Source organism: Camelus ferus, chromosome 11, assembly GCF_009834535.1.
Source record: "Camelus ferus isolate YT-003-E chromosome 11, BCGSAC_Cfer_1.0, whole genome shotgun sequence".
NCBI lineage: Eukaryota > Metazoa > Chordata > Mammalia > Artiodactyla > Camelidae > Camelus > Camelus ferus.
In genome coordinates, this window is record NC_045706.1 from 25,614,936 (window position 1) to 25,634,580 (window position 19,645).

General features: G+C 44.4%; 2 protein-coding genes across 2 annotated transcripts; one reads left to right on the top strand and one right to left on the bottom strand.

The window, feature by feature from the left end:
- Positions 1 to 2,149: 2,149 nt before the first annotated feature.
- HIF1AN (hypoxia inducible factor 1 subunit alpha inhibitor) lies at positions 2,150 to 14,860 on the bottom strand. The gene is made up of 9 exons (XM_032491090.1): positions 14,728 to 14,860; positions 10,570 to 10,788; positions 10,041 to 10,291; positions 7,126 to 7,274; positions 4,964 to 5,109; positions 4,131 to 4,237; positions 3,659 to 3,722; positions 3,323 to 3,433; positions 2,150 to 2,502 (listed from the first exon to the last, which is right to left on the bottom strand). The coding sequence occupies exons 2-9, from the start codon at positions 10,744 to 10,746 to the stop codon at positions 2,458 to 2,460; spliced, it is 1,050 nt and encodes a 349-aa protein (XP_032346981.1). The 5' UTR covers positions 10,747 to 10,788; positions 14,728 to 14,860; the 3' UTR covers positions 2,150 to 2,457.
- On the top strand, positions 14,846 to 19,510 carry NDUFB8 (NADH:ubiquinone oxidoreductase subunit B8). The gene is made up of 5 exons (XM_006182925.3): positions 14,846 to 15,006; positions 15,256 to 15,382; positions 16,623 to 16,722; positions 17,146 to 17,301; positions 19,324 to 19,510. The coding sequence occupies exons 1-5, from the start codon at positions 14,922 to 14,924 to the stop codon at positions 19,414 to 19,416; spliced, it is 561 nt and encodes a 186-aa protein (XP_006182987.1). The 5' UTR covers positions 14,846 to 14,921; the 3' UTR covers positions 19,417 to 19,510.
- The last annotated feature ends 135 nt before the right edge of the window (positions 19,511 to 19,645 follow it).

Below are 19,645 nucleotides of genomic sequence, written 5' to 3' on the forward strand. Positions count from 1 at the left end.
CTCCAGAACTCTTCTTGTAATATGGCTTCATGGCAGTTTTCCCAAGAAGTCTTCAGCTGGAGCCCAGAAGAGCTCTTGCCCTTAGCTGTATCTCCTATATCCTTTTGGGCTAAGCCTGTCTGCAGTAGACACTGTCCAGTGGGTGAGACCTGAGGATCGACTGTTGTCCAAATGAGGTAAGGCAGGAGAATCAACATGGTCTGGTGGCAAGGAATAGCAAGGGGTTTGCAGCCAAACTAGGTTTGAATCCTGACTGCCTCTAATCACTTACTCTTGAGCTGTAAAATGAGAATACCTACCTTGCAGGATAGTGAGGAACAAAGGTAAAAGCACTAAGCACGTATCAGGTGTCTATTAATCAGGGGTCACTATTATATTTCCCAAGGATTAGGACCCATCCTGTGAAGATCCCTCTCCCTCAGTCAGACCTGTGTCAGCACAGCCACCAGAGAGGACTAGCTGAGTGGCACATGCCTCCCTACCACACATCACCCACATCTTTGAGGAATGAGCCAGGAGTGCAGCAGACCTCCTGGGGAGAACAAAAATTATCTGCCTTTCACAAATGACTGTGGCTGTGGTCAATTTTATCCTGTCTGCCTTGTCTTTGCTGCGCTCCTCTTTCCCAAAAGAGATGGAGGGATGGAGATCACCACAATCACATTTTCCAGCATTGGCTATATTTGAAAGAACTACACTTGAGAAGGTACCATGTTTGCACACCCACACGGCATCTGAGAGCCCCAGAATGGGGCACTAAAAATAAACACCCCTCCCCAAAATACACACAGGTGCGTACATGCACACACACATCCTCTCAGTCCATTAGTGCACTGTAACTGTAAACTGAGCTCTGGGGGTAAGACCCACAGCTCAGACACTGGAAGTAAACCTTTGGCAAAAAAAAAAAAAAAAAAAAAGGAAAAAAAGAAACCCACAGACTTCCACATCCTCTTTTCCTCCAGAGAGAGGGGGCATGGAGATGGGAGTGGAGGTGAGAAGGCGCAGGGTCACCACACTGCCCAATTCCAGAGGCCCACTTCCACTGAACAGATGTGAATGATGGCCCTTGAGTTGTGCAGTGCACAGCTGCACAGCTGTAAGCTGCAGCCCTGAGAGGGGTTCCCATGAGTAGCTATGAACAGAAAAAGAAATTCCACTTTTGTGCTCCACGAGTTGCCCTGACTTTTGAGGGTGTCTGTGAAGCACTACAGTGGGGTCTGGCAGAGGCGCTGGCTTTAGGAGGCAAGGCTGTATTTTTTGCCCTTGCCGTGAGGTGGATGACAGGTGGTGAGTTAGTGCCTAAGCTTGACCCCATTTTGTCTACTCAGCCAGGAAGCTCCGCAGACGTAGAGGATGTGGCCTGGGCAGGGAAGGTCACAGGACTTGGAGACTCCAGGTGGTCAGCCTCAGGCAGGTTGCAGTGAGACCTGACCAATATCCAATGGCTAAAAATGACTTTAAAAGCTTTAGTCTAGGTCGGGTAGGACTGCCTTGAGGCTCCTGTTGTGTATTCCACTGGACAAGGTTAAACAGTTGGGAAACTTGGTGAGAAGAGAGGCAGGCCAATGTGGACACACATGCACACACACAGCACATCCACACACATATCCACACACAGGCTTGCACACCTCGAACCTAGAGAAGCCACTGCTAAGAGGACTCCCCTGGCACCCAGGACAGAGAGCAGGAGCTGGTGTTGAAAGAGAGAAGGTGGATGTGTCTGTAATTTCAAAGTTACGCACAATCCTTGGTTCCTGTGTCCCAAGGTTCTTTTCTGTGTATGGCTTGAGCTTGAAGGTCTAAGCTGGAATCCTAATTCACTGTCCTGGGATGCTATCTAGGCTGTCAAAGGCAAGCCTCCCTCCCCTCTCCCCATTACAGTCCCACCAGCCTTTCCCACCAGCCTAGAGGCTGACTCTTGTGAAAACTGGGATGAGGCAAACTGACCTCACGGTTAGGACAGCTGTGGCCCTGCAGCCCAGATGTAGTGGGCGTCCAAGAGCATCTCCTCTCTCTCAGGCTGAGGCACTGAAGTTGCAGGAGACAGAGCTGAGAGCCCGAAGTGGCATCGTGACTCAGAATGAGGGAGCAAGGAACAAATACATACACGCGTGTGCAACCATACACATGCACACACATCCCAAGGTTGACAGACTGACACACAGACGTGATGACAACCAGAAACTGGGGACTCCACACACTGAATGCAGGACTTTAGGGGGCAGAGAGGGAAGGTGCTGGGGCACAGAGGCAAGGGTATGAAGTCCCTCCGAATGGGAGCGGAAATGCCAACCACCCTGCCTTGCCCAGAACACCTGTCTCTAGGGCCATGGCAAGAGTCCAGTCCATTAAGTGCAGCGTGCAATACTAGCGCTCGGAGTCTCCTGTCCTCATCAATGAAGCGGTGTGGACGGGCTAGCAGTCACCTGGCAAGAGGCCTCGACTCCTGGCAGGCTAGTTGTATCGGCCCTTGATCATTGTGTTCAACAAGGGCCCCACCTGTGAAAAGACATGAGGAGCCAGTCAGAACTGCCTGTCCCCTGGCCCTGGAGCTGGACAGGGTGTGTCTGGAGACACTGATGTCCAGCCAAGGACAAGGACAAGGCTTTCATTCAATTTTGTAAACCCTCTAACCAACTCTCTTCCTGGAGGTCTACCCAGTATTCTGGGGCATGGCCCTCTCCTCTGGGTCCGTCTTATACTACCTTCCCTTTCACAATACCTTACATTTATCTGTAAGCAGCACCAAACTGACAGGTCAGAGGAGCTAATAATCCTCAAACACCCGAGAGTATTTGTCTGCGCCTTATGAATGTTAAATGCCTCCATATTCTGGAAAGGTCACTGGCAGTTGGGGCTGGTGCTATCTCCCAACCTCACAGGTTCTCTGGATGCTGAGGCTATCCACAGGATGGAGGCAAGAGCACTACAAATACAAACATCCCCCATTTACCTGATGGGCCACTGGCACACCTGCGTGGGAAGGTCTCAATATTACCTACAGCAGCCTTGACACAGCTGGGAGACTACAAGGAGATGCTTTACTGCTTGCTTCCCGTTCCAGAAGAATCCCCTCAGGGGTCCCCAGCTGGCACACAAGCCCCACGGGGAACATTACTACTAGCATGGAACAGATTATAATTGGCCCAGCTCTCACCAGAAAACAAGAATTTTTTGAACATATCCGTAACCTCTATGGAGAGAGAGGACATCAGATACTGAAACAGAAGAGCTATAGAGAATGTGACATTAATCCTGACTTTCCTTGGTCATTCTGCCCACTGAGCCACAGGAGTGCCACCTTGGGGCAACCACATACCTCTTGTGGGTTCCCCAAGGCCTCTCCAAGCATCTTCTCAATGTTTCTCATTATGGCCACTTTCTGATGGGCTTTGAGAGGATATTCAATTCTCTTAGGGGTGGGAGCCCCCTGCAAAAGAAGCAGTAGCTCAGGAAACGTCTTTAGCAGGCATCGGTGTCACCCACTGATTCTAGCACCATCCTCCCTTATGAAACCCGGTTCATTCCCATCCCTCTACGTCATCCTAAAGACCTGAGAATCACTTCCAGAGATAGCCAACCTCCCCACCCTGCCCCCTAAATAATTACACCTACCTCACCCCAGTCCCACCTAGGAAAAAAAACCCATATTCACCTTATACCAGAAGTTCACAGTGATGGTAATCCCCCCATTTAGTAAGGACTCTATGTGATGCCACCTGCAAGAAAATAAACAGGCTCCTGTTTGCCAACAGTATTTTTCAGATGGAAAACTAGGTAGAGTCCAGCCAAGGGAATTAAGACAGTATCTTCACACTCATCCTATCAAGCACACCCTGGGGCTAGAGGCAGTGGTGTTTGGTCTCCAACAAGTGAAGCATCAAAAACAGTTTCTCCAGTCTCACACCTCTGGGATCTCTTTGACCTTGAGGAACTCTCATCTTATCTAGAGACAGGGTTGTCATTTCTCCCATGTTCAGAATGCTCACCATCTGGATATGCCAACTTTCCTGCAGATCACACAAGACCAATCTTGCCACAACTCAAAAGAAGGGACACAGATAAGGTTTCCCAGGGAATGGGAAAGAAAGCTCCCCAGAAGTCCCCAGTTCTGGTCCCGTCCTCACCAATACATTGGGATGTAAAGAACATCACCAGGGCCAACCACTGTTTCGTAACCAACCACGTTCTGGAAATTGGGAAACCTCTCGTAGTCAGGATTGTCAAAGTCCACCTGAGAGGTTCAAAAAAAAAAAAAAAATCAGTCAATCACCAAATTTTTATCAGTAACTACTATATGCTAGTAACTTTGACAGTCAAAACAGATGGCTTTAAAAAAGTCTTTAGCAGTGCTCCTGAGGTCAGATGCCAATCATCACAGCTTGCAGATCAGAAAACCTACTCAAGGTCTGCACATCTGAAGAATTAGGATTCAACCTTCACAAACTTTCTCCCAAACACAGATTCTAACCAGCAAAGACTCCTACACAGGTAGTGAAGTAGCTTTCTCCTCAAGAAAAGAGAGGACCTCTCTGGTTGGCCACAAAGTCAACCATATACCTCACTTAGATTCAGAAAAGACATTACATGACATCTCAATTCTATTCATCATTCTCCTTATCAGAAAGTAGTAGCGTCCATGACAAAAGAAAACAATTATTAAACCCAATGGAAACATACACATTTTGTCCCATGAATGTACATATAATCCAATCAAACAGAGCAATCAGAGTCCATCGGCATCAATGATGGGGTCTGCTCTCCAGAATTAGCTCTATGGGGCTGTTGATGCTTATAAATATCTGGGGACCACCACAGGGGTCTGGAATACATAAGTTACACTGTGAAATTATCCTCTGAGTTTGTCCAAACCTGGCATAGCACCATTGGGAAGGGGAAAGGCATGCTGGCCTTGGATCCCAAAGGAGTTCTATACCCTCCTCACACCACACAGGCTCACCTGGCTCTGTCTGTCACATGGGTGATGAACAGGATATGGGTAGAGGCACTCAAACTGATCCGGAGGGAACAAAATGCATCGCTTGTAGCCTTTTATCTGAGCAAAGAAGTTCTGTTGCTCATCATAGTGAGCAGGTGTCACATTTCCTGTAGGAAGAACGACATTTTCTTATTCAGAGCAGTAGCTCTACTGCACAGGCTGGAATACAGGCCCCAGTGCTGGAGAAAAACCCAGCCTGTCCTGTCAGCAAAGGGTTCCAAATCAAAATTTCAGGCAAAATCAGGGAGAATGTAATTACAACCCTCGGCAAACTAGGTGTTACACTTTTAATGGGCAATACACCTAGTAGTAACCATCACTGGCTAAGAGTTTACCATCAATTAGCAAAGCAGACTTTCTTAAATGACGGCTGCTGCCCTTATTGGAAGCAACTGCACATCAAAATGATGTAAGTCTGGGCAAAGTAATATACTTATACAAATATGCCCCACTTTTCAAAAGTTTGCTTTACACCACTCAGCTTTTATGAAAGACCTACATTAGTATCTGTTTTTGCTAACTGAAAGAAATCCAAAGAGGACTTCTGTTTTTATGAAAAAAGGCAAAAAGCAAAAACATCATTCAGTTTGTTTTGCAGCAAGCCATTATAGAGGTAGTGTTCCCAAGCAGTGAAAGTGGCACGGTCAAGCTCCTTCCCCAAGAACTATACTCGGCATCTTAGCATCAAACCACTGTAGCTATGAAATGTGTCTGTGAGCATCTGTGCTTTATCTTGATTTATTTTGTGTATCCTTTAGCAAGAGATGTGTCCTAAGGTAACTGCTTCTTCATTTTACACCATCTTGGCTTACAGATTTCATTGGGGGGAAGCATATCAGATTCCCAAAGAGTGCCGCATACTCTGAATAAGGCAAATTATTTAAAATGTCATCTTGAATTAGTTCTGCCCTAGTGCAGGTATGCTCCATCTACTCCATAACACTGGGGCTGTATCCTCTGTACAATCCTTGAGAGCTGAAGGGCCCTCTGCAGGGCACGGAGCTTAGAAAACATTCCCCAGGTCTGTCTGTCTGGGTGGGTCAAGACAGCTGCCTTCTTAAGTGCAGAGAGTCCACGTGCACCCTCAAAGGAAACTTGCTCTCTCATCTCTGAGGGATTTGCTTCCCTGCCCTCTACTACAGGATAGGAAGGCAACATAAAAACTCAGTCAAGTAAACAAAAACTGGCTGCTGGCAGGTTAACCAAGAGTTGGTTTCAAAGGGACAGGTGAAGGATCAATTCATAGGCTGCACCTCTGGAAAACTCTATTGATCCTGGGAACAAAGGATCCAAATCTGAAGAAAGGATAATTAAAGTGGGAGAAGAGACTTCAGAGCCTATGGGTGAATGACAATGAATAATTACTCTGCTTCCTTGTTCAACCCAATTTATTCACCATTTACTAAGTACCTACTATGGGCCTGGCAGTGACAGAAGCTAGTGACAGAAATAAAAATAAGAATGAGACAATGACCCTGGCTGGTAAGTAGCTCTCCTTCTTCTGATTGGAGTTTAATGGCTTCTCTTTTTATTCAAAAGGAAAAAAAAGGATTCACATATTTGCTTACGAAGGAAAAAATCCTCTAGCAGGATAACACAAGCAACTAATAACAGGAGGTATCTCCAAGGAGGGAAACTGGGAGGCTAGGAAACAGGAGGAAGAGACTTATCTCTACATACCTATTTATACCTTTTGAATTTAACCCCCTGAATGTATTATCTGTTCGAAAGATAAGGTTCAATTTATGTTGAAAAGTAAGTTTCCCTCTTCTACTGGGATAAAAATCTGAATACATAGATAGATCCAATAGAGAATAGCAGTATTTTAAAGAAATACATAATATCTAAGTATATGCTCAGAAGTTCTGTGTATACTTTTTACACAGAAGCTGAAAAAGGGAAAGAGGAATTTTCTTTCTAGAGTGCCTGAAACTAGCTTAGAAACGTGACATATGTTATTTCATTTAATCTTCATAGCTATTTATAAGGTATTAATGTGTTCCTTTTACAAACGAGGAGGTGAAGCTTAAGAAAGGCACATGATTTGTTCAAAGTGGTGGAGAGAGTGTAAGAAATCAGTTCATATGACTCCAAACCATGCTGCTTTCTCAAAGATTTCTTACCTTCCATGCCGATGAGCAGCAGGTTGGAGGTCAGCTGCCCCCAGCCACGCTTTCCCTGTTGCTTATTAATCCAGTTCCAGTTAAAACCCAGGAAGTCCATGACAATCTTCCTGCCCACAGTGTCATTGAGTGTTTGCTGTAGATACAACCTATGTTCCCCAAGAGGAAAATCCCATTAGTGCACGTACACACTGCCCCTGGCTTGGCTTCCCTACACCTGGAAATCCAAACCCAAACCCACACCAGCATCTCCTACAGAGAACAGCTGCAGTCCTGGGGCTCTCACAGAACTGAATCCTTACCTATCCTTCTTTGAACTCTGTTCAACATCAAACTTTGTATTTTAAGGAAGTGATTCTTAACTTTTTCTGGGTCACAGCATGAATTCTAAGAATTCAAGGAAGAAAAAAAAAAAGAATCCAAGGAAGCTTCCCCATAAAAATGCACATACGCACTGAACTTTCATATAATTTCATAGATTCCTTAAAGCCTATCCACAGACCCTAGAATGATGAATCAACCTTGTTCCAGAGACTCTCAGGGCCCAAGACATCCCCATTGGTCCTTGATGGCCACTGTGGCAGACTGTATTACTGTTCGAGTGTTCCCTCCCTATGGGAGAGTTATTCTGTACCTCCTTGAAGCCAAGTTTGCTTATTTAACTTGCTTTGGCCAATGAAATGTCCACAGACGTGACCTGTGCTGTTTCCAAACTATAATTTTAAGAACCAGTACACCCTACCACCACATTTCTTTCCTTCTGCCACAGTAACTGCAAAGTTTCAGACAGTAACTGCTGGGGCAATCTCGGTCCCAAAGTGAAAAAGATGTTGTAAGAGAAGAGTCTCCAGGTGACCTGCGATGGACCTGTAGCACGAGTGAGAAATAAACCATTGTTGCTTCAAGTCCCGGAGCTCTGGCCTGAAGCCTAGTTTATCTTAACTGATTCAGCCACCCACCTAAAGAAGCCGAAGGAGAAGATATCTCACTAGGCCCAGGGCTCCTAATACACCTGAGGAAGGTCAGAAGTTACTTTAAGAGATATGAAAACCCAGACACACTTGATCAAGCTCCACCAGAAACATTAATCAGGGGGCAAACATGAAGAAGAGAGACAGAAATAGCCCTGTCAAGGTCCTGAGGACATTACTTCAAAAGGCTCAAAGCGATCTCACTGCCTGGAATCATGATCTCTACCCCAACGTTAATGAAAGATCTTGGTAAGCTGGAAATAGCTAGCTTTTTGGGGACACGGAACCCTCAAGACTCGAATGCATCCTTGGAACTCTCCTCAGATATTATAATGTACATATGTTCATACAACTATTTTTCAACATTCATATTTTCCAAACATGAATCTCGACAATTCCTGTTAAACCTTAACAGTAAATGCTCAAAATAGCTCAAATAGGATCTTAAAACCCTTTACCTCAGAATCATAGTAACCTGTACAATTATACAATGGAGTTGGCTGGTGCAAAAGTCAGTTGGTAGGGCAAAACTTGCATAGTAAAAATTTTCCTTAAACCACCCATAAAGCACAGACTACACTCATAGTTCAAACTTAGTAAGGCAAAATGCTCTTGCTATGGGAAGCAAGAAACTTAAAGTGACTGAGGAACCAGGGAATTCATGTGTCTTATCTCATGCTCATTCTAGTGCATACGTTCATTCAACAGATTTACACTTCACTGGCACCATTTAAATCAATCTCTCTTCTCAATGTTGTGTGTGTGTGTGCACGCGCACGCGCACTGTGTTAAATTTGAGGACATTATTGCATGAGATAATTCAACTGAACCAGTCTCTCTAACACACAAAGAACAAATCCATCACAGTTCAGATCCTGGAAACTTTTTTGATCTAAGTCCTATCATTATGACATCTGTTGAGAGTCACAAAACTGGGAAAAAAGGGTATTTCAAATCCCTTCACTATGCCACATACTGCTAACAGAATCAGGAAGAGAACTGAGGCAGGAGAATGAAGAAAAGCCCAGGGATGGGCACCAAATGTGACACGGAGATGGTCATTCACCATGAAGTACTCAGTGACAGCAATTCCCCAGAGGCAATGTTTCAGTACTAAACTGAATGCTGCCTGGGATCTACATAAAAAGCAGCCCTCACAAATAGAGATAAAGGTAGAAAGAATCACTCCCTTGTGTGTGTGTTGTCTTTGGTATCGTAAATACAATGCGGAACATCAATATTTTCCACACCCTCTTCTATGCAACTTTTCAGCCTGTACTGCCCCCAGTCAAATATTTTAGAACAAAGGCTGCAAACCTGCCATCTCAGGAAATCCAATGACAGACATTTTTAAATGGCTCCTTGCAGCATTTAAAAAAATTTCAATTAGTTGCCCACATTTAGAAGTTTAAGAGATTTTAAATAAAAACCCTGGTTTCTGGCTTCTCTTGAAAAATGAGACTACCTGGCTACACATTACTGTATATAATAGATAAACAACAAGAGTCTACTGTATTGCACAGGGAACTATATTCAATTTCTTGTAATGAGCCGTAATGGAAATGAAACTGTGTGTATGTGTGTGTGTGTATATGTATGTATGCATATATATGTACATATAACTGAATCACTTTGCTGTACACCTGAAACTAACATTGTCAATTGACCACACTTAAATAAAAAAATAAAAAATAAGAACTAAAAAAAATCAGACTATCTAGCAACCCATCATGGTTTACATCCAAACAACTTAACTCATTTCATTCACTCACCTGAGTCTGGTTTGCAACTGTGGCTCTCACTTTATGAAGACAACAAACTTAGCCACAGTTTAAGTCTAGTCATTCTATCATCTCTCAAACTAGAGAACACATCGCCAAGTAAGTACAAGAAAGAAAAATGGATGCCCTTGATTCAATGCAAAACCATGATCTAGGAACTTACCTCTCTTCACCTCCTCGCTGCTGTATATCCTGCAGTTTCTCAACAAACTCATGAAATTTCATTTCTTCCCTGTTGGACCTCGGCTTAAAGTTCTGGAAATTAGCCATCTTCTTCTCATCATAGTACAAGAACTTGTGGGTGCTGGCACTGTACACAGAGAAGTCTCCGTTGCCAATATTCTCTTGTAGATAGTCAAGGTCCCACTTCAGGGCAGGATACACAAGATTTGTGTCCGTCAGCACCACAGGCTCCTAAGTGAAAAGAGCAAGTGAAAAAAACAAATGAAATCGTCCCAAGGAGCTGGTGGGGTCTGGTCCCAAGATTTCAACTACTTCCCAACTTTAAAGTAATTTCTCCTGCTAACCAGAACCCCACAAGTCCCATTTCTCCTCGCTTCTTTCTCCATCTCCCCTTAGGCCCTAGCTCACAGCCCGGCCAGCCCCTCACTTCTATCACCACTAGCCTTTGACCTCTCCTCTCAACCTGGTCCCTTCCCCCGTCTCCCTTCGGACACGGCCCCGCCCCCTACCTCATTCTCGATAAGCTCCTCCGCCCGCGGGTCGCTCTGACTCAGACGCGGGATGGGCCGAGTCGGGAAGCTATAACTACGCAGCTGGGACTCGTCCCAGGCGGGGCCGGGAGCTTCAGCCTCCTCCCGGGGTTCCCCGGAGCCCGAGGCCGCGGCCTCCGCCGCCGTCGCCGCCATCTCCGCCGCTAGGGACGGCCCCACCGGAAGCGGAAGCTCCGCCTATTCCGGAGAAAACACAACGGAAACCATAGACATAGGCTGCAAGAGAGAGCGGTCGAGAGACGCTAAGAACGCGCGGCCGAACTCTGGAGGAGCGCCTCCCAATGGTGACCTGCAGCTCGACGCCGTACGCTCCGGCCCAGAAGACCGGAGACTGACTAGTCGTTAGTCCCACTGAACTGGGGTGATCATCTGGTTAAACAATTCACAAAATACTATTGCTGCCTCAGTATGCCCAAGCCTACACAACAAGCAAAGAACGAGGCAAGTTTAGTGGGGAGAGACGCAAACTTGACCTAAAGAAGTCAGAAGGAAAACCAATTGTCAGATGTTGGGCAAAGTTTGTACTGAAGGCCTCGGCAAAGAATATACAGCAAGTTGAATTCTTTAGACGTCAAAGACAGTTTTCTTTTGCTTAGCACCACTTGATTTTTCTGTCCATGTCACCATCCTATTTAAAGGCATTTTTGCCATGACTAATTTTATTATTATTCTTTAAGAGAATCAAGCCTTTATTTCCTTGTTTCACAAATAAAGCTGGCTGTCTCGGACTAATTTTATTATTAGTGGCCAACCATGAGCATCCCACATCTTCAAATAATATGTGTTGGTTATAAAAGGCCCTATCAATTACCTCTATTGCTTACTTAGACAGTTCTTATGGCTGGCTGTGGGCAGCCAAATTCTAAGATGGATCCAATGATTTCCATCCCATGATGTACATGAGCTATGTGTCTTTCCCCTCGAATAAAAGCAGCACTTATAAATATGACATTATGTGGCAAAATTAAGGTCCCCAATCAGTTCACTTTGAGTTCATCAAAATGGAGATTTATCCTGTGTAGGCCTGACCTAATCACTCCACCTCTTTAAATCTGGGTCTAGAAGTCAAAGACAGAAGTCATAAAGATTAGAAGATGCAGAAGATCTCCTGTTGATCTTAAAGGAGCAAACGGTTATGTGGCAGAGAATGATGGGTAGACTTCAGGAGCTGAGAGAGGCTCTTGGTTGTCAGCCAGCAAGAAAGCAGGGACCTTAGTTCTACAACTGCAAGGAACTGAATTCAGCCAACAACCACTGAGCTTGGAAAAGGACACAGCGCCTCAGATGAGAGAGCAGCCCCAACCAATGCCTTGATTTTGGTCTGGTGAGACCCAAGCTGAGATCCAGCTAATCCAAGCCTGGATTTCTGATTCTTGGAACATAATAGATAATTATTGTAGTTTTGAGTTGCTGAGTTTATGGTAATTTGTTATGTAGAAGTACACTGGCCTAATTATGTAATTCAGCTACATATTAACTATGATGCTCCAATGCTCCACCAAACTAATAATGGTGTTACCTGTGTGGAGGGTTTGGGCCTAGGGGTGGCATTCAAGGCTTTAGTTTTATGTGCAATGTTTGAAGTTTTACAAGAATATATTAATATGTAACTTTGGGAATTAGAAATAAATTAGACCGAGAAATTCAAATTACTAAAATCAAGAATGAAAGAAGGGACATTATTACTGACTTTACAAAAATAAAAAGGAATACAAGGGAATATATATATATATATATATATATATGCCAAAAAAGTAGATAACCTAGATTAAACCAACAAATTCCTAGAAAGGAACAAAGTATCATAACTGATTTAAGAATAGAAAATTTTGATAGGCTTATAACAAAAATAAAGAGATTTTATTAGTAGTCATTAATGTTCCATGAAGAAAAGCTTAGGGCCAGATGGATTCACTGATGAATCCTACCAAACATTAAAAAAAAATATTAACACCAATCCTTCACAACTCTTCTGAAAAACAGAAGAAGGAGGAACATTTCCCAATTCATTCTAGGGGGCCTGCATTACCCTGATACCAATATGAGACAAAGACATCACAAGAAAAGGAAACTACAGACCAACATTCCTCATGAATACAGATGGAAAAATCCTCAACAAAATACTAACAAACCAAATCTAGCACCATATAAAAAGGATTATAAACCATGACCAAGTGGGATTTATTCCAGAAATGCAAGGTTTAATCAACCTCTGAAAATTAATGATATTAATAGAAGGCAGGAAAAAACTCCTACATGATGAGCTCAATAGACACAGAGAAAGCTTTTGACAAACTCCAACACCTTTCACGATAAAAATGGGGTCCCAAAGGACACCATCAAAAAGCGAAAGGACAATCCACAGAATGGGAGAAAGTATATATCTAATAAGGGACTTGTATCTAGAATATATAAAGAACTCTTACAACTCCACAGTAAAGAAAACCCGGTTAAGAAATGGACAAAGGATTTATATAGACATTTCCCCAAAGAAGAAATACTATGGCCAAAAAGTTCATGAAAAGATGCACAATATTTTTAGTCTTCAGGGTAATACAAATCAAAACCACAATGAGATACCATTCATACCCACTAGGATGGCTATAATAACAAAGACAGACAATAAATGTTGGTGAGAATGTGAGAAATTGGAATTCTCATACCATGCTATTGGAAACGTAAAATGGTGCAGCTTCTTTGAAAACAGTTTTGGAGTTCTGCAGAAAGCTAAACACAGAGTTACTCTATGATCCAGTAATTTTACTACTAGATATATACCCAAGAGAATTAAAAACATACATCCACACAAAAACTTGTGCAAGAATGTTCACAGCAGCATTATTCATATTAGTCAAAAAGTCGAAATAAACCAAATGTCCATCAACTGATGAATCTATAAACAAAACGTTTTGTATCCATATAATAAACTATTATTTGGCTATAAAAAGGAATGAAGAACTGGCACATGCTAACACATGGACAAACCCTGAAAACATTATGCTAAATGAAATAAGTCAAATACAAAAGGCCACATATTATACGATTCCATTTATATAAAATATCCAGAATAGGCAAATCCACAGAGACAGAAAGCAAATTAGTGGTTGCCAAGGGGTGAGGATAAGGAGAATATTCTAATGTGTATGGGGTTTTTGGGGGGAGTAATGAAAGTGTTTTAGAATTAGATAGTAGTGATACTTGCACAACTTTGTAAATGTATTAAAAATTACTTTGTTGTTCACTTTAAAGGGGTGAAATTTATGGTAGGTGAATTACATCTTAATAAAGATAAATAATTTAGACCAACTCTGTTTCTTTACTGAATTAGATCAGGGCTTGCTATTAATTGAGTGCAGATGTCCTCCAGTCATTCTGAACATCAATTACATGCTCATTTACAAGAGGGCAAGTTGCTGTGAAATAGTTCTCACCCAAATTCATATGCTGTATAGTATATATCAGTTTTTATTGCTCTCATACATATTTGAGAATGTGTATAATAATGGATTCTGCTCCAAAACAGAGATCACCTTAAAAGTTCCTGTAAATATATTTCTACTGCTTAAGTTATGCAAATTCCACTTGTGTAAATAAAGTGAAAACATATTCATACGCAAACAGTAATGCCTCATCCCCCTTTTGTTAATTGTGGTCCAGCTTGAAATGCATTTATCCAAGTCCAAGCAAATCTGAGGAGGGCTCAGATGATAGGATTGGTTTTACATTAGTTAGGTTGAGGTGACTGGGGCATTCGGATGTAAACACGGAATTAAACTCAGGAACCAACTCAGGGCCAATTTGTGCGTTGCACCTTGCATCTAACTGAAGGAGACAACTAACTCGGAAAACGGTACAAGAACAAACGAGACCAACGGCTGAATTTGATAAATGATCACGTTTGGGGATGGAAGGAGAAAGTGTCAGTGAAGGAGAGGAAAAAGGCAAGCAGTCAGAGGAGAGATTAAGACAAGCTCATTTTACTTGTACTCCTCCTGGAGTGGTGGGTCAGCTGTCCGCCTGAGATGCTCGGGTTCTGAGACCCCATTATCCCTGGATGCGTCTAAATCAGCTGAGGGAGGAAAGGGACATAATAATCCGAAATATCAAAGCAGTGACCTGCTTGTTTTTCTCTCCTTTCCGCTTTCCCTCTCTCCCTCTAACCAACTTGTCATCTTCGCGCTGGCTTCCCAGCACCTTTAAAGCCAGCCGTTACTGAATCCTTACGACTTTTCCCCGTCGCGTTTGGCCCAGTTCAGCCACCGTGACAAGGCATTTGCGCATGCGCGGGGTGAAACGCGGAGAAGGTGAAGATGGCGGCGGCCAGGGCTGGGGTCCTGGGAGTCCAATGGCTGCAAAGGGCATCCCGGAACGTGGTGCCGTTGGGTGCACGGACAGGTCCGCGAGAACGGGCGAGGCCTCAGTGTGGGAAGGGGATACCTGAAGTTTGGTGTGTCGGGGGGGATAGTGGGTATCGTGGAGACCGCGGCAGCCGGGTCCGGGCAGGGGCGGAGGTGGACTTGGTATATCCAGAAAAATGGGTGGAGGGTCTGCTGGTCCCTCGAAGTCTCGGGCTCCAGCCTGTGAAGCCTTCAGAACTGCAGGAAGAATGGGGTCGCTTCTGACCTGCCTTCGTCTGCCCTCCAGCTTCCCATATTACCAAGGACATGCTCCCAGGGCCCTACCCCAGGACCCCAGAAGAACGGGCTGCCGCCGCCAAGAAGTATAATATGCGGGTGGAAGACTACGAGCCGTACCAAGATGATGGCATGGGGTGAGATAGGGTCTGCCCGCACCTAGAGGTGACGGGAGAAAGTCGGCTGGGTTGGGTGGCTCTACTCTGACCCTTTTCCCCGAACCTTTTCCTTACCCCTCAGAATCAGTGATGTGGGTGCATTTCTCGGTGGAGAGAGGTGGGAGGGGATGGGTGAGCAGCTGCAGCCGAGAGGACTTCAATTTTCTCCTTGGCTCAGGCTGTTTCCTCAAATGAGGAAGCCGAGGTTTTAATAGCTCCCGTGAGGACCTCTGAATAGCAGGAACCTTCCTAGGCTCTATCCAGAGGGCAAGGTTTCATTTAGATTGAGCATCTGCTGGGCTCAGGTGCTGTCATATAAGCACGTGATCAGGCCTGAGCTGGACTCCTGTCATGAGAACCTTATTTGTAGATGGACTACTCTGTATTTATGTGTACATCTCTCTTTTTAAAAAAAATTATCTTTGCTGTCAGGGCTGTGGAAATCATAGCAACTGTAAAGCAGATTAAATAGCCAACTCCCTTACTCCAGTTGATGTTATTCCCCCGCACCCCATAACATCCCTATGGTTAACTATCTGAGGTGATTACCGTCACCCTCATTTTCTGTTAGCATCACTCTTTCAAGCGTGGTTTCAGCAGCTCCTATTCGTCTTGTTGTTTTCCAATCAGTTTCTGTGACACATGTATAGTTGTCATCATTTCCTATGTCTTTTATTGTGTCGTGGACATGAGCAGCCTCGGTAGCAGTCGGTATAAATTGAAACTGGATTTGTTGAAGAAAAATCCAGCTTAGCAAAAAGTCCCTGAGGTGTTTGAGACCTGGAGATGTATGCCAACTTGGTTGAGGAACACAGTTGCTATGAAAAGAGTGCTTTTCTAATCTGTACACTTTTTGCTTTTATTCCAATTAGCTGAGTAACCTTAGGTTCAGACTCTAAACTTCAGTTTCATTTTCTGTCTCTAATGAGGGAAACAGAGTGATTGATAAATTCCCTTCCAGCTCTATAACATCATAACAGGCTTACATACATTAAAATGTTTCAGAGTTTGACATGAATTTTTAATAAGAATTTGGACTGCGCGGTTAGTTCTGTGTTTAGTGAGAACAAGTTGAGGTCTTGATTTAAAGGTCAGTTCCTCTGTCCTTAGGTGAAGCAGTTGTCTCTGTCACTTGGTTTCTCATCTCTGAGATGGGGAGACTGAATTTTCTGACTGAGGCTGCTCAGAGCCCTGTCCAGAAGTTCTTGCTGTCTCTCAGGTATGGCGACTACCCGAAGCTCCCCGACCGCTCACAGCAGGAGAGGGATCCGTGGTATGACTGGGACCACCCAGATCTGCGGTTGAACTGGGGTGAACCGGTGAGAGAACCATATGCCATTTGACTTTTCTTCCTTTTCCCTAATGTCTTCCTGGGGATTCTTCCTGGAGTTCAAATGGCATTTCTCTGCCCAAGGGACACTAAGGTTTTTCTGCCTAAGGAAGCAAGCTCCAGTGATCTGAGAGTCCATGTGTGGCACGTGGAATGGGACTTCTGGGAATAATGAGAGCTCTATATTGTGAGAGTTGCGAACTTCCACGATTGGGCTATCTCTGGTCAGCCGAACCTAGCTGTAAACTAGCATCCAGTCCTGTGGGCCAGAGTATCTCAGGTGTGGCTCGCAGAATATTGCCCAGGGCAGTAGAATGCCTTTCAAGCCTTATGTAAGACTCTTAATCACTCTGGACTGCTTGCCTTTTGCAGGAAGAGCAGTATGTGACAGTTTTCTGCCTTTCTGCCTCAGATACACTGGGACCTAGACATGTATATCAGGAACCGTGTGGACACGTCCCCCACTCCTCTTTCTTGGAATCTCATGTGTAAGCAGCTCTTCGGCTTTGTGGCCTTCATGATGTTCATGTTTTGGATGGGGGAGACTTACCCCACCTACCAGCCTGTGGTGAGTATCTGAGAGGTGCTTCCTTAGCCACATTTACTTAGCCCTGTTTCCTGCGGGAATAAAATCTCTGGAGTAGGGATCCAGCCAATACCAAGCTTGGCTTCCTGGTAAGGCCTATAGGGGGCCTTACCCATTGGCCTGGTACAAGTACCAGAGCACTGCTCCTGCCTTCATCTCAGATCAGTCTGAGTGATAAGAAACAGTTTAGGACTAGGTGAAGAATGAGGATGGGAAAGCTAGCTCATCTTTAAAGTTGCCCTTTAGAGACTGTGCTTACCAATTACATTTCAGCAAGTGATCTTTCAAGGTAGAATCAAGGAATCTAGAGTTGAACCCTTACCCTGTGTTGGTGTGGAGGGCACTTCTGATAGGACACTGGAAGCAATTAAGTGTTTACTGCAAGCATAGACCCACTGATATTTTAGAGACTGTAAAGGACATGGAAAATATACTATCTTTAAGGAAGTTTAATTTGGATAAGAAGAAAATTGAGATAAATGACATGAGCAACATTTGAACATACATATAGGAATTTGGAACAGTTTTTGTCTTTCTATGTGTGTAGTGGATGTATGTGCTGGGAGTATCAGTTATTGTTAAGGAGAAGGATTATATTAGATGCTAAAATATATAGATACATTTTAGATGGTGGGGAGAAATTGAAGAGAACATTTAGGGCAAGAGAAAACAGAATGAAGAAAAGGAGAGTGAGTTAGCTGGAGTGGAATAGGCTTAAAAATAGTTCCTAGACAACCAGATGGATTAGTTACCTGGAGAGCTGCTAAAAATTCAGATTCCTGGGCTCCATTATCTGGAGAGCCTAATTCAGTAGCTCCACAATGGGGTTCTAGAAGTGATATTTAACAAGCTCCCAGGTAATTCTGATGTCCTGGGAAATCAGATGTGGAAATTGCTGTGTTAAAAAATATTGTGAAGTGAGTTGATAGGTGAGGTTGGGCATCTTTTATTGCATGACTAAGAGATCTGGACTTGATGGTATAGTAACACATTAATTCAGTAAATATTTATGAAGCCCCTATCATGTACCAAGTACAGAAGGTGCAAGGGGTTGGGGATACAGTGATGACTAGGTCTGCCTCTAGGCAGCAGGGAGCCACATTGGGTTTGACGGGAAGAATGACATAATGAAGGCTAGGTTTTTAGGAAGATTAATCTGGGAGTAGTCTGTGGGATAGATTGTAAGACAAGGAACTGAAAGGAGGAGGCTGGCGTGTTTGCAGTTGGCTGCACAGTGCTACCTCTGCAGAGATAATCAATGTCCTAATGTTAGCGGGTCTGTCTGTGTGCACTGACACAAGCCTTCCCACCGAGCCCCAGGGGCCCCAGCCTGGAGAGTGCACATAGGGCTGGTGTGAGCACTAACTTCACTTCAGGAGAGCAAGAAACGCAGTGTGGCTCTTCCATTTTTCAGTTCTGTAAGCACATCACCCTTTTCTCCTCCCCTTGAGCTGTGTTCTCTGACAGCTGTTTGTTGGTTAAGCCAGCAGCCCCTAAAGCACATCCAAACCGTGTCTCCTCTGTGCTTTCCCCCACTGCTGCTCTGCACGCCTCATTTCCTAGGCCACTTTAGTGGTGGAACCATTAGAGGCTGAGTGACTTAAAGGAGATTGAGTTTGTCTCGACCCCGAGAGAGAGTGGGATGGATGGATGCATCGTCTCACTTAGAAAGCTCTCCCTCACACTCTCCCTCTCCTCTCCACTCTCCTCCCCCGCCCCCTCTCTCTCTCACACACACATACACACTCACATACTCACATGTGTGCTCACGCGCGCGTGTGCGCACACACACACACACAGTGTGGGCACCACTTATAATCTAGGCTTTCTCCTGCCTTGGGCTGAGCAGGGAAGAGGAGTGATGTCCCTGCTGTTCTAGCCCAGCTTGGTCCGACCAGAGACTACTGTGTACCCATTTACTGTGTGTGATTCTTCACTCAGAGTGGGGTATAGCCAGGTATTGGCTGGATGTATGTTCTTGGCTGACCTGTGTTTTTTCCTTAGGGGCCAAAGCAGTATCCTTATAATAATCTCTACCTGGAACAAGGCGGCGATCCCAGCAAAGAACCTGAGCCAGTGGTTCACTATGAGATCTGAGGAGGCTTCATGGGCTTTGTGCCCCTTAAATGACTCTCTCAATCCTAGAGATTTAACCTTAATGAAACCCCTAATAAAACTCAGTTCTGTTGTCTCTGTGCCTCATTTTCTGGCCGGAATGGCCACTGCTGTGAGGAACCTCATTATTTTCCTTTTTTTCTGCCCACTGTCTCCCAAGCTTAGAAGGATTGGAGGGTGGGGGGATTTAAGCACAAGAAGATGTTAATTT